General features: G+C 41.4%; 1 protein-coding gene across 1 annotated transcript; it reads left to right on the top strand.

Annotated features, from left to right (window-relative positions):
* The first annotated feature begins 5,890 nt into the window (after positions 1-5,890).
* LOC113018792 (diamine acetyltransferase 2-like) lies at positions 5,891-12,834 on the top strand. Its single transcript, XM_026162172.1, has 6 exons — positions 5,891-6,272; positions 6,563-6,614; positions 9,873-9,956; positions 11,125-11,226; positions 11,318-11,358; positions 11,529-12,834. Exons 1-6 carry the CDS (start codon positions 6,210-6,212, stop codon positions 11,694-11,696), a joined length of 510 nt encoding a protein of 169 aa, XP_026017957.1. The 5' UTR covers positions 5,891-6,209; the 3' UTR covers positions 11,697-12,834.
* The last annotated feature ends 2,643 nt before the right edge of the window (positions 12,835-15,477 follow it).

The following is a 15,477-nucleotide window of genomic DNA, read 5'->3' on the forward strand; positions in this document are numbered from 1 at the left end:
AAAGTGTATATTTCACAACTGTTTGCTGTTGCCTCCATGAAATTAGTTGAAAGGAGGTGCTGCCGCAATCTGCTTTGGTCGCTAGCAGATTGGCACAGCCACATGTAGCTTACATGAAATACACCGATTAGTGTCCAAATGTTCACAAACTATTCAGTAAGCAGTACTGACCCTGTGAAAAGTGCGATATAAACCGTAAATAAAGACTAAAGGCTTTTTCAAGTTTCACTACAGCTCAGTGAGCAAATGGAGAGTTTTTTGCAGGCTAGTCAGGTCGACTGTGGCAGTCTGCTAGCAACCAAAACATTTACAAGAAGATTTTTGGTGGTATGCTCTTTCTGATCAATTTCTCTTGGTGACAGCCAGAAAACTGTAGCGACTAATTGCAGAATACATGTGTTTCTCTTATAACCAGTAGTCGTTAACCAGTCTCTAGGCCTGTGGGTGTGTGTATCCAAAGCCTTATGAAGACACTTCAAGAATTAACTCATGTTCAAAGATATAGATTGACATTTTGGGAAAAATTGTTTGTTTCTTTTTGCTTTTTTTCATGAACTATTTGAGAAGAAGATTGTGTTTATCTCTCTAGCCAGTTAGCTTAGCTTAGCATAACAAATGACGATAAGGTGAACAGCTAGCTTGACCGGAGATGGTATAAATGCACGTTATGAGACGTGACACTCGAAGAAACCTGATAAGAAAGAAATCTACAAAGCTAAAGATGGCAGTTGTACTGCTTCTGTCCCCAAAGAGCCAATCCAAGAGCGAAAAAGGTACCAGTTAAAGAATCATGTTCAAATCATGCCTTGATATGTTGACTGAAACCTCTATGCGTTTGTGTCCCAGTGACCTCTGAAATTAAACATTATAGTTTCATATGACTGCCTAAATCTAATCCAAATTGGCTACCAAGTTTCAGGACTTGCCTATAAAAGGATATTGGCCTGACTAGCAAGCAAACATGTAATTTAAATGAGCTTTAGATGTTGTAATAGATAAATATTGTTGCCTTTAGGCAGAGAAAGTATACAAATCTCTCCTAAGATAAGCAGCTCCTGGCCAAAGCTGCAGGGACCAAGCTAAAAAAAATGCTGTGAAGTAAAGACACTGCATACTGCTTTTGTATAATTACTTTCTCTACACCACTAGTAACCTACAGCTAAATAAGTATGACATGAGAGTTGTGTTGTTGCGCACCACCAATGCTTTTTTCAGGGTTTTTGTAGCATTTGTCAGCGGCGTAGAGCCCAATCAGTGGCCTCTTTCCCACTCACACTGCACTGACTAATGCAGTGTTATTGCTTCTGACTGCCTGTGAGTCCTCAAGTGCGTCTGTAAAAACGGTCAGTGGCGTCTGAAGCACGTCATCAGCAGCTCCAGAGAGGCCGCTGATGAAAACGCTGGCAGCGCTCCGCTTTTCTCCCTGCGTCGTATGAAAGGAGCCGTTAGTCAGCCTTAAAGAGCCACACAGCTATTAATAGACACATAGGCTGCCTTTTTTTTCCAGGAGAACAAATTTGAAGCCAGCCCAACAAAATCCCCCTTTCTCTGCTCATTTCCTCCCCACCCACTACTCCGCATAGAGCCGTGTACTGTGACAAATCACTAACAAAATGTATTTTTAGCCCTCAAGCAAACCACAGTCGCTTTTATTTATACTGTAATGCATGCAAAGAGTTAACATATAGGCTCAGAAAGCCTTAATGTGAGATTATACAGCAGCCTCGCTGAGATGGCCTCTGAATCATTCATTAATTATTAGCTCAAACCAGATTTCACACTTGACTAAGCCAGCTGTAGTTTTTGTGTAGTCTGTGTGAAACGCAGGTAAGATAAGCTTAAAAGGAATGTTTTAGCTGTTGTTTTGTCACTCATTACAGAGGCATGCACAAATGATGATTGACAATTAATTAGGCAACTATTATCAAGGATAAGTGTGACACTACTGTAATGGGGTATCTTTATGACAGGTGGTTTTAGCCCGCTGTATCAGGATGGGGCTGCAGAACTAACTGGTGACTGTCTGGGTCCAGTAGGTCAAAGGTTGGGGAGGCAGATCAATGATATGAAGGTTGTTGGTTTGAGGTCACATGCTGGCTTCTCTCCTCTCCCTTGCTTTAATATATAGCAACTGTAATTTTATTAGAGCAGATAATGGGTGGGATTTTCACAAGCAACAAGAAAGCGTGTGGACTCTCAGGAGGGGAGGGGTTTGGTTGCTTCAGAGCTTTGGGCGTTTCGAAATGTGGAAGTGGGTGACTTTACAGGCCTGCAGGAGGCTGCCCACCCAGTATGAAGTTAAAACAGGACTGGCAGCTTTTTCCCTGTGTCGCAACCGGCTGGGAGAAAAGCCACCGCCCACCTGTGTTTGCGTTTTATTTCGGTAAATGTCAGATGCAAAGTAAAAGAGCCGTTAATACATTCTTACGCCATTTCATCCGTTTTGGCTTCTGGTTTAAGTGACACCTTATGAATGAACATGAAAAAAATAAAAGGCTTTGCTGATTTGTGAGCAGGAGAAACTTGACGTGACCACAGCTTTAAAATAAGAGCCTCACGGCATGTTGTGGAGCGTAAATCAAACAGAATAATTAGGTGTTGTTTGCTTGTGGGTGAGTAAAAAGCCTCTCCTGACATCGACCATCATTACACAATCATATGTTTTCCACAGGAACGCAACAAGCTCCCATGGAAAACATATGATTAATTGAAGATAGACTCCAATCTTTATAAGAATAGCAGCAACAGTATGCACAAATACTTGTTGCCACCTAATTTACTGTGTCAAAATGTCTAAATCCACTACTAAACTAACGCTGTGAAATAAAAAAAATTCATCTTCCTTTGAGCTCCCATAGAGCAGTAGAAATCCAGTGCTCAATACTCAACTGTCAAGTACAACTACCCTGAAACTGCAATTAATTACAGCCCTGAAGTATAATAAATGCACATACTCAGTGTTTGTATCACTGTGAATAATAAGGCTGTTAAATTCCAGTAAAATATCACTCAGAGGGGCTTCAGCAGACTTTGCCCACTGGCTGTGGGTATGCATTTGCTGACATGGCTGTTGAAACTCATCGTTTAGCAGCTGGTGTCAGAGAGTGATCTAACCCATGTGGTATTTTCCCTGAACCACTTCTGTTTTTATGAGCGAATGCCATTGTGAGTTTGATGAAGGGGGATGCTTGAATCGGGGGGAAATGCATTTCACAGCTTTGATTCAATTCTGTCAGCGTTTAACAAAAAACATTCACTTCGTGTAGTGAAATAAACGCAGTACAATAGCAGAGAAAGAACATAACAATGAAATGGTCCCCTGTGAGAATGCACTTGGTGAAAGTGGGAAGGAAGAACATTTAACAGGAAGAAACCTCCAGCAGGGCCGTGTTCAGGGAGGGGGGCCGCCATCTGATTGGTGATTGAAGGGAAAGGGAAGAGGGGGGGGAGTAGCATAGAGAGACCATGAAGCACACACAGGAGAGAGTAGACAAACATTAATAACATGCAGCAGAGGCATAACTGTTATCAAAATGAAAGTTTAAAGCCAAATCTTAAACTACAGAAGGTGTAAGCTCGATTCAACCTGAGAGCCGGTAACACAGGAGAGCAGCCTGACAGCTGAAGACTCGCCTCTCTTTGTACTTTGTACTTTTCAGGAAGCAACTCTTAAACCGATTATTGTCTTAATTGCAGCATGACGATCCTTAATCTACTCCAGACTTTCATAACGCTCCCACTGAGATGTCGAAGGCGTTTTCAGTTCCTCTAACTCTGCTCTCTCTCTTTTTTGTAGGGAACTTTATTCTGTTTCTCAACCTTCGTCCTGTGAGAACCAGCATAAAGTCATGAGATCATCATTATTTCTGGAGCTGTGGTTCACAGTTTGATTACATGTCCGCACTCTGCATCATCACATCTGAGCCTAATTTAACCCCGTCTGCCCGCTTCTGTGAATTTTTTTTAGCTGACCTTAAAAAAAATAAAAATCTCATAAGTTTTGTAGACTATGATTTAAAAAAATAAAACGAATCCTCCATCCACACGCTGTCACCCACGCAGAGGCCGCTGTTATGTATCAGCAGTGGGTGTTGAACCACGCAGACTCGCTGCCTGCTGCTTTAATGCGTCTGTGGATGAATCTAGTGTACTTTAGTTTGATTCTGTGAAACTAGAGGAGTCACTGTGACTGCACTGAGAAGAGCAGCACCCACAGAGATGGAGCTACAAGCCAAACTCCAAAGCCTCCTTTTGCCCCCTAGAGGCTAAACGGAAAAAAATTTACTTGCTGATATTTCCGTTGTTTGAGATGGAGCTAAATTACCCTGTTGGTCCTAATGACCCTGAACATGTAAACTTTGATAAGTTAAAAGTTTTTGCCTTGATTCGTTGTAGAGGCCAGGCTGGGTTAGCAGCCAAGGAAAACAGGTAATTGTCCTGGAGCCCAAAACTCTCTGAGCTCCCCCAGGGTCAATGTTTACTTTGCAGCAATTACCTTTTTTAAATCTATATTTTCAGCTTTGATTTGTGGTAAACTTGTGTGAAAACATGGACCTTTAAACTGCCGTACAGTATGCAAGTCTTTGATGGATCAAGCATCCTCCTACATTAACTGAAATTAATAGCAAATCCTGCAGGTGTAGCAGGTTTAATCAAACAAAGAGGGAGGAAAATGCAAGTGATTGAGTGAGGCTGCTGTGCATTTGTAGAGCTAATAAATGTAAAGCTGAAAGGAGACGGAAGGTGTTGAGCCAAAAAAGTGATATCTGATGTTTCTGTGTGTTTTTCATGTGTAAATCTTTGCTTATATTAGTAAATAGATTGTAGTGAACAGGGTTTAGATAATAGGATATATATAAAATAATGACCTGTTTTGCAAGTATCTTTATGGCTCTGCGTTATAGTAAGAGATAAGATACCTTTATTAGTCCCACGAGTGGGAAATTTCATGTTAAGGCTGCCGACCAATTGCCCGCAATGGCGGCGCCATCTTACCCTCCGACCATACATACATTACACAAAACATCACATGGGGAAGACATGTCAGAGAGGTATAACAATGGAAAATGCACCACATGAGGAAGGATAAGGAGAAAAAAATAACTCCCCCCAGACTGAGCTCCAACAGGGAGATCAGTTTGAGAACAGAAAAAAAAAACACCTCTGCACGAAGCACATGAAAAAACTCTTAATACACCAAAGAAACACATGACAAGCAACAGGGATGGGTAAAGGGTGAGAGACAGCCAGTGTAGACAGTGCATCTGGGCCTGCAGCACATGCGCTGGTCTCCTTGATCCACCGTCAGCATCGGAAGGGAATAAGCGTCGAAGGCGTTTGGAGGGGGGGATGAGTGTATATCTGCATGTGTATATATGCGTCTGTGTGTGTGTGTGTGTGTCCAGAGTTCAGCTGAGACAGTGTCCTTCGCCCTGCCGAGCTAAGTAAACAGTCTTCCAGCCAACCCAGGTGGCCTTGCGTAGGACAGGAAGAACAGTCAAAGCACAGTAAATGAGACATTGAGTCTCAAAGGAACTACCTGTACAAAATAAGGTTCAATAAAAAATAAATATTGTTCCTACATGATAATCAACCCAGTGCTTTTTGGCCACTTAAACCATCTGTATTTACCTGCCTTCTTGGAAGATCTCTTTATAAAAAAGACACTTTTAATATCGATAAGACTTTTTAGCTGAATAAATAAACATGACTGGTGCTATTGTGTTGTTTGAGGCTCAAAATGATTTGATATGATTGACACGTTTCACAGATTAGTGAAAAGTCATTTACAACAGTTTAAATACGGGAAAACACTTCAAGGGGAACCGGTGTATGCTTTTTACGCTGGGGCCCCCTAGAGGATCCCTCTGGCCCCTGCAGGAGGCAGAGGAACACCAATAAAGCGAAAAGGATGCTGCTCTTGAAAGCATCCGGAAGCAATCTCTTAAACGACTGCAGCTAAAGCCTGTTAATGGACGTCCTCTAATCCTCGGGTGCACTTTCCAGTCCGCAAGAGGAGCTGACTCACTCCCCTGTCACCTCCTACCTGGAGGAGGGCGCTCTTTATTCAGTTTCCATCCTCCGTGGAGAGGCTGTGGCGTGCTGGTCCAGGCTAGACGAAGAGCTGGGTACTTCTCCAAGTGCTCGTCATCCGTGCTCCGACAGGCCGGAGCAGCACTGTGAGCATCACCGCATCACATCCACTCGACATGGACTTCTCCATCCGCGCGGCCAACCTGGACGACTGCAAGGACATCGCGCGGATGATCATGGTGAGCGGACACGTGCACGTGCGCGCGTGCGGTCCAGCTGTGTGTATGACTCCGAGGACATTATTAAGTAGCCTGTAGTGGCTTACGTCAGCAGGGCTTTTCATAAACACGGTGTTGCTGTTATTATTAGATTAGTGAGATATTATCGGATGAACTGTGCTCGTCCTGCTCGTTAGTTTCAGGCTAATAAACTGCCTGTAAATGACATGTTTACTACCAGCTGAGCAACACTGATGTCTGGGATGTCCTAATAAATGATGGCAGCTGATGCTATTTTTGTTTATGTCCAGGAACTGGCAGAGTATGAGAAACTGGCAGAGCATGTGAAAGTGACCCAGAAAGGTAATGTATGTAGCGATGTCTCAAGTTTTTGCCTTGATTTTATCCGTAATGCTTAATAATGATTAAGAGTGTGTGGTTATTATAATGTAATTTATAAACTTGGACATAAATGTTTGGTCTTGCTTTATAGGCACATATATAATATCTTTAATCACAAATAAATTATTACATCGAGTAAAACCACGTTATTTGTTTTGGTATCATTTAGAAAGTCTGGGTAAATTAATTAAAGTTTTTAAAAGCAGCTTTATACACATACAGATTTGTGAGTGTGTTAATGGAGCTTTTATAACTACTTATGTCAGATTTTAATCCATGTTTAATTCAGGCAGTTGTCATTAGTTCAGTATTTTGTGTCACCACATCTGTTGTGAGGACCATCTATACTTTACAAAGGATTTATAAATGCCTGAAAAGGGGAACTTCAAGACTCAGTCTTTGGGAACTTTACAACACAAAAAGTCAAAAGAACTTTTTATTCAAAAATGGGGCGACTGTGGCTCAAGAAGCAGAGTAGGTCACCTACTAATCGTAAGGTTGCTGGTTCAATCCCCACCTGCTCCAGTCTGCATGCTAATCAGTTGCTCTCTGATGCAGTGTGAATGCTGCAGAAAGCACTTACATAGAAAAGCAGTGCTTGTATGAATGGGTGAATGAGGCAAGTTGTATAAAAGTGCTTTGAGTGTTCAGTTAGAGTAGAAGTAAGAACCAGTCCATTTACCAACATTGCTCATTTAATATTTGCAGAACATCAAAATGTAAGTTGGACCACAGTCTGAGATTGTAGAAGAGAGAAAGAGACTTACTGAGAAGCGAGAGCCACAGGGTATTTTAAACTAAACATATTGAAGCTTCTTTTCATTTAAAACCAACATCAATAAGGTTATCACAAAGCAATAGTGAATATATCACAGAGCATCACAAACAAGTGTAAACACCATAAACAAAGCATCCATCATATTAATGTGTCAGAGTCCCCGGGCCATGGGCTCAGGGCTTTGTGTTCCTCTAAAGGTTTTTGTGTCTGTATTTAGTCTGGCTCCTTTTGTATATTACTATGATTAGTAGTCTTCCTTGAGTATTTTATTATATCCTTTGTAGTTTGTTTATATTTTAGTTGTCTTCTGGGCTTTGCATTATTGGGTTATCATCATTTGTGGTCCCTGTCTGTTCTCTAGTCATGTCTCCATGTCTGTCTACACTATGTTTGTGCTCCGTCTCTGCGGTTGTCTAGTCTCCCTGTTAGTTGCCTCAAATGAGTCTTGTCTCCTTAGTCGGTCATGTCTCTGTGTTTGTTTGCTTTTCTGCGGCAAGTCATTATGCCTTGAGTCTGGGTTTCTGTCTCTGTGTTTATGTTTCCTGTCTCATTTTGTCAATCTCTCATCCTGTTCAGTTTCACTTCCTTTGGTTCTTTAGATGGATTCTGTTCAGCTGTGTTCCACAGGTGTCTCCACTCCATCACTCTGCCCTTTGTCACCTCGTCCCTCATTCCCTCTTGCTGTATGTCCCGTACGTTCAGTGTCTTCTGGGTAGTTTCCTAGTTAGTAAACTAGCATCCTAGTATCTGCTTACTTTGAGTTCTTTTGTATTTTTGATCCCTGTGAATCCAGCAATAAACCTAAATTTTGAGTTCAGTGTCACTTCTGAGTCCTAATCTTGCCAGCTACACAGCAACATATGACATAATTTGAGAATGCAGGAAAATGTTTTCTGTCTTTTAGAATTACTTCTGTTCATTCCTCAGGTTCAACTTTCCTCTCGTTTGCAGTTAGTTGTTGTCAGTTAGCTATCTTTAGTCAGAGAAGTGCTCCTGAATTAAACACATAAGTTGTCAGCTGCCGAGCCTGTAGAGGTCTATGTGTCCCCCCTTGGCTATAGCCCCCGAGATGAGCACTGACCACAACCAAACCAAGCCAGTCACACTGAACAATGTTACAGGCAGAAGAACATTCTCCTCAGCTTCAGCAGACTCTTTCACATCTGTCACATGTGCTCAGGGTGAACCTGCTCTCATCTGGGAAAAGCACAAGGTGCGAGTGGTGGACCTGCCAATACTGGTATTCTATGGCCAATGCCAAATAGAGGCCATTGAACCCTCAAGCCTTCCTTGTGAAGTCTGTTTGTGATTGTTTGGTGAGAAACATTCACATCGATTACCTGCTAAAGGTCATTGTGCTGCTCTGGCATCCTGTTCCACTTTGCACAAAGGAGCAGTTCCTGGTCCTACTGATGGGTTAAGGGCCTTCTATGGCCCTCTTTAGCTCTGCTAGAGTAATCGCCTGTCTCTTGGAGTCCATGCTCTTGAGACTGTGTTGGGAGACACAGAAAACCTTCTGGCAATGACATATATTGATGTGCCATCCTGGAGGAGTTGGGACTACTTGTGCCACCTTTGTAGGGACCAGGTATCGCCTCATGCTACCTGTAGTGACACTGACCCTAGCCAAAGGAAAAACTAGTGAAAAAATAGTCAGAAAACATGAGGAGGGAAAAATATCAGTGGTCTCCAGCTGTCAAACCATTCCTGCTTTTTTGGTTAATTGATTGGTTAATCAAATCTCTCAACTCTCTCTGATTGGTTACAAACTTTGACTCTCATTTCTCGCTCTCTTCAAATAGAGGTTCAAATTGTGTTCTTGGCCTTATAAAAGTTAGTTGGACATATCAAGCAGTGTAAATGTTGGAAAAAATCAATGTTATTATTTATTTAAAAAATAGTAAACAATCTTCTTCTGCAGCTGTAAAGTCAACAGTGTAACAAATAAGCCAATAAAAAAGACATTTTGATTAATGCAGATTTCAGCTGCTTCAGGGGAACTCAGTTGTGGATGTGAAAACTACCAAAGGAAGTGCAATGAGAATAAATACACAGAGTATGTAATGTGGACTTTATCGTCCAGATGAAAAACTCTTCTAACCAAAAAATAAAGTTTCTGTATCAAGTATAGTTTGGTGTTCAGTTATATTTATCTAAGCCCAGTAGATTTTATCACACTATAATAAAGTATTTGTCTGTGAGCCATTTGTTTCTACCACCAGGTAACAGGTTTTCCCAGGAAGCTTCATTCTAAAATTAGGAATTATGGACCTTTGAGGAAAAACCATTGCACTGTATTTTCCAACAAAAGGTCAAGAACTGGTTTTAAAGCTCTCTCTTAGCTAAGATTACATTTTGATAAAAAGCCTCAAACTGTTAAATGCAAACTGAATTTCCCCTTGTGAAAACACCGTGTAACAGTATCTATAATTTCTTTTCAGACTTGGAGCAGGATGGCTTTTCCAAGAACCCGTTCTTTCATGGGATCATCGCTGAGGTGCCAGAACAGCACAAAACCAAAGAAGGTGATCATGTTACGCCCAGTTTTCTCACACACTGTTGCGATCTACTGTCTAACAGCTGTAACCCGGTTACTGACACAAACTTAAAACTGATGGGTGACGACCCGCTAACAGTAACAGAACCTTACCAACGGAGAGAGCGAGCAGGAGAAACAAAAAGGAAAACGCAGGAGTGAACTGTTGAGGTATATCAAGTAAAGCCAAAAGGTCAAAAACCAAGCTAACTGTAGACTCAATAGCAAGACTTCAGCACTATAAGATACAAAAAGCTAAACAAGTTTAACATTTTATATATTTTTGTATAATTACTTGTGTCGCACTAACTGGAAAACGGTAGCTACACTTAACACAAACATTAATTGCCATATAGCGTTCATTTACATCATCCTGCATATTTATTACTCATGTTACCTAATGTAGCAGCACACAGCACATGTACCCTCCCTCCTTAAACACTTCTTACATAACAAAGTTGAAGTGCTTTTCCTAAGAATGCAGTAATTAGAACATTATACGCTCTGCTGCCCAGCTGTGCTTTTTCCTTCCATGACACGGGCCTTTTTCCACACAGTCACCGCTGTCCACTATCTGAAGGCTTCAACTATCAGAGGCTATACTGAGAAGTAGCTACTTATGTCTTGGGTCTCATTAAAGTTGTGCTCCGCTCTCATCAGTGCTGCTTTGAGCTGCTGAAAAAATTCAATAAATCCATGAACTGTCCAGAACCAATCAGCAGAGAAGTTAGCAGCCAAACAGTTTTGGACTCAGAATCATCAGATTCATCAAGTCACTAGAAACATGACTCCAGATGTTCTGCTGCCTCCAAGGAACCAAAAACAAAAAAGAGAAGTAATAGTGGTTAAAATGACCTAACCAGCCTCACCACTGGGAAATGTGAGGTTTCATTTATAAAGATTGTTGCACATTAACTGTGAGCAGCACCACGAGTCATATCACTATTTTCACTGATGTGAGGGAAATGATACATATTTATGTGTTTACAGTGTAATGTAAAGCATTATGCTGTTAATAATCACTGTGCTAAATGTTCAGAGTCATTCACTCAGTGGGAAGGAGCACCAAAATGAATACACAAATTTCATGAATACTGAATTTTGCTTCTTCTAAATAACGGTTATTTTTACATGCTCAAACTGTTTTCTTCTTTCAGGGCACACAAAGATCGGCTATGCACTTTACTTCTATTCCTACAGCTCCTGGTCAGGCAGAGCCATTTATATGGAGGACCTGTATGTGATGCCTGAGTTCAGAGGTACAGTACAGCCTCTGAGAAGATGTCTCATCATCACTGTGTCCTTATATTTGCAGGAAATCTCAAGTAATGCACATGATCTGTATTTCAGGGAAAGGTGTCGGCAAAGCACTAATGAGCAAGGTGGCACAGGTGAGTGAAACGTGAATAATGGAGAAGGTAAACCTTGAGCATTTTCCTGTTTTCAGTATTTGCAGGAAAATATGCTGAACAGTGTCTCAGAGGCAGCATGCAGAAACAGCTTCCATGCTACATCTACAGCAGTCATTCCTGTCTTCCTTCTTGTTTTTGCTCTCCTGTAGCTGGCTCTGGCTGCTGGTTGCCACCAGCTCAACTTCACCGTCCTGGACTGGAACAAACCATCGATGGACTTTTACCTCAGCCAGGGCAGCTTCGATATCACTGCTTCCATGGGCTACCACTGCATGCGCTGCGAGGGGGAGGCGCTGGAGCACCTGGCTCAACCTTAACCCAACCCTCATGACCTTTCGTGACCTTTGCAGCCATGAGGTCAGGCCACACACTGCAGGGATGGAGCACCACTCAGTGGCCTCTTTCCAAAACTTGACAAGCTGATTTTTATTGACTGTTTGCTAATCCCTGCCTTCCTTAACATTCTAACTTTAAAGCCATTTAGCAATGTGTTGCATATTAACTATAACATTTTTCACCATTTTTATGCAGCAAACGTCACCTACATGTTGGTAACTAGCCTTTACTTTACGGATCACTTAAAGTTGGTAGAAACACACCCCTACCACAGTATAATATTTAAGAGATATAACTTTTAAAATACCTGTCATTTTAATGGAGAGAGACAGAATACATATCACATAAGAGTTCTAAACGGAATTGCATATTTTCATTGACTGAAATAAGTATTTGATCCCCTACAACCCAGCCAGAATTCTGGCTCCCACAGATTGGCTGTGTGTGGCACACGGATTACAGTCAACCAATGAATTAATGATTCCACATTTCAGTCTCTCCACCACCATGGACAAGAACAAAGATCTGTCAAAGTCAATGTCAGGAACAAGATTGTAAGCTTGCACAGGAATGGGATGGGCTACAGGACCATCACAGATAGAAGACATAAAAGAACCATCAGTCAGCCTCAGCCTAGATCTCCATGCAAGGTCTTGCCTCATGAGCTGAGGATAATCATGAGACAGGTGGTAGACCAGTGCACTATTAAAGATCTGAAGGCAGTTGGGACCACAGTCACCAAAAACACCATTGCTAACACACTACTCTCTAATGGACTGAAATCTTACAACACTTGTAAAGTTCTTCTTTTCAAGAAGGCCCGACTTAAGTTTGTCAGCTGAATGATTCAGTGAAAGCTTGGGAGAAAGAAAATCAACTCAACCTGCCATGTTTGGAGGAAGAGAAATGCTGAGTATGACCCAAACACCACCATCCCCACAGTCAAGCACGGAGGTGGAAACATGCTACAGCTAAAGGTACAGGACCACTTCACTGTACCATGAAATCTTGGACAAGAACTTTGTTCTCTGAGTCAGAACACTGAAATGAGTCATGGATGGGTCTTCCAGCAAAAAACCCCAAAACCCACAAAGATAAAAGACCAGTGTTTCCCAACCTTTTGGAGCCACAGCACATATTTCACATTAGAAAAAGCACAGCAAACGCTACCAAACAAAAATGTCACGAAGAGCATATTGATCATTTTCCCATGCACACCAGGTATAGTGGAATTGGCTCATTTGTCCCCAGTATACCTCTTTCTTTTTGTTTGACCACTGCAAGGGCCGGAATCTTCTCCAGGACCCAGATCAAACTGATTACTTTTTCTTTTCAGATATTTATCTATTGCTATTGCGCGCTGCGTGGTCTCACAGCATGACTATCCGGTTGTTCAGTCTGACGTCACTAGCCGTGTCTGGGCCTAAACTCCGCTGCAGGTCCATATATCAAACGATCACTATGGCATTACTGAGAGTTGAAAAACTGTCTAAAGTCTTTCATCTTTAATAAAATGATCAGCGTTCTGCTCTACCAGGTGTAACAATTGAGTTTAACATCCAGGCATCCATGAAAACGGAATTTATGACATTTAACGGAGTTAGAAGTTAGCAGGGAGTTAGCTCGCTAGCTTCTATCTAAATACAATATAGCATGTCCTGACTGCGGGTTTTTGGAAACAAATTAAAACGTACAGCTCTGTTATCACTTCCAGCATAAATGAAGACAGAAAACTAAACAGCAGTGACGTTTGTAGGGTTACTGAAGTTTGGCTAGCTGGTATATAATGATGTGCTACGTGACCGCTAGCGACACAGCTATGTTAGCATAATATAAACAAGCTAACTTTTTTTCCACTCAATAAAAGTTAACATAAGTGTTCTCGGTGGTCAGGAACAAATGTAATCGCATGGCAGGATGCTGTAAAAGGACCAAACTTCAGCCAGGAGAACAACTGAGATAATCCATCCACAATACGAGGTTAGCCATTCATATACTGCTGCATGGGCTGGGCTGTAGTTACATCCTAAGGTTTTAAAAACTGAGCTTAAATAAATGATTAGCGGTAATAAAAGCCGAGTGAGGTCAACAGTGATCACTGACTGTTTTAGGAGCTTTTTGAGATTAAATAGAAGAAAATACATAACATTAAACATGTTAACAACACAAAAGCCATATTAAACGCAGACTACTTTAGGCCCGGAAGTAGGATTCGTCGTGTCATCACTGAACAACCGGATTATGTAATTTCTTCTTCGTCTTCTTCTGTTTTACTGGCAGTTGGCAACCCATTTAATTAGAGCAGGTAGTTGTACTGCCCTCTAGTGGAAGACAATGTAATTGTTCTGCCTGTTACTCAGGCTGATCGCTTAGAGTACTAATCAGGTGGAACCAGATAATTTTCCACAGCACGCATACCTATGTGCCGCGGCACAGTGGTTGGGAAACACTGGCCTAGACAATCTTCAAGCAGCAGATGGATGTTTGGGTGATATTTTGTCTCTCTCCATTAAAATGAAACTACCATCAAAGAGACTATTAATTTCTTTGGAAGGGAGCAAACTTACAATTCAGCAGGGGATCAAATATTTAGTTCCCCCACCATATATGAATAACATAAAATTAATTGTCTGATTTACACCAATATTACACATACTTCAGATGATGTTTTGCACAGTTAGTGCCTATAGAATAATGACACAATGCCTGAATTTCACTATAAACTTGTGAAACGTGAGGCTCTCTGGTCTTCTCCGGTACCTGTTGACGAGCACTGGAACAACTCTGTCTCTGCACTGTGGAGAAACTGGACAATCACTATGCCGGGCAGGGATTTAGCCAATGGTCATTTACTTTTATGTTGAAAAGAATATGCAGTGTCAAGTGTTGGAATGGGGAAGAAATGCGTGCAATACATTTAAAAAGTACAATACAGAGACACTGAAGCTGTTTTGTGTTTGTGTGACGTGTTAAGAATTGTGTGATAAATGATGAAACATTTAGACAACAGGGTGTGATACATGTGTATGTAGTGACATTTTAGACAACTTGTGACCTAAGGTATAAGATATGATCTGAATTTTGTTGGGGTTTTTTTGCACAAAGATCCTCAAAAATCTTATGCATCGCAACACTAAGACATATGTTCAGTGTACGACTGTTTTAAAGGTTTTTTGTATCGTATCCCTTTAAATTTACTCTAACGACAGCAACCAAAGAGTCAGTCACCTCTGCCTCTCGTCTTCCAGATGAGGAGCGCTGCGAAGCTGTTGTGAAGCACAGCGTTGGTATTTGCACTGTTTTCTTCTTTTTTCTAGCTGTTTATGTGTATTGAGGTCTTGTGATGAGAGTGTACACTAAAGGAATCAGCTGGACTCAGACTAAAACCTCCATCTTTGCAGCCAGACGTGCGGGACTGGTTTCAAAGACCTGGACGAAGCCTCGAGTCAAACAAAAACAATCCATCTGGTCGTATTTGAAAACTAAGAGAAAATCTTGGACTGGGCTCAGTGCACGTCTTTGAACCTGTCTCGCTAAAATGAAAGCGGCGTAATTCTGGTCTGCACTTCTGTTTTATATTCAGTCTCAATTTTTTTTCTCTCAGAGAGGGCTTCTTTCCAGCACTTTAATGAAAACAGGCTGAGCTGGGGGTTATATTTGGTTTGTTTTCTTTCTTTCTAAACAAGTAGAAACCGCTGACCGTTCTTTGTTACTTTTTGCAATTTGCATTTACAAAGTAATTCACTCTGGAATGCATGGTAT

This window comes from Astatotilapia calliptera, chromosome 3, assembly GCF_900246225.1.
Source record: "Astatotilapia calliptera chromosome 3, fAstCal1.2, whole genome shotgun sequence".
Classification (NCBI taxonomy): Eukaryota; Metazoa; Chordata; class Actinopteri; order Cichliformes; family Cichlidae; genus Astatotilapia; species Astatotilapia calliptera.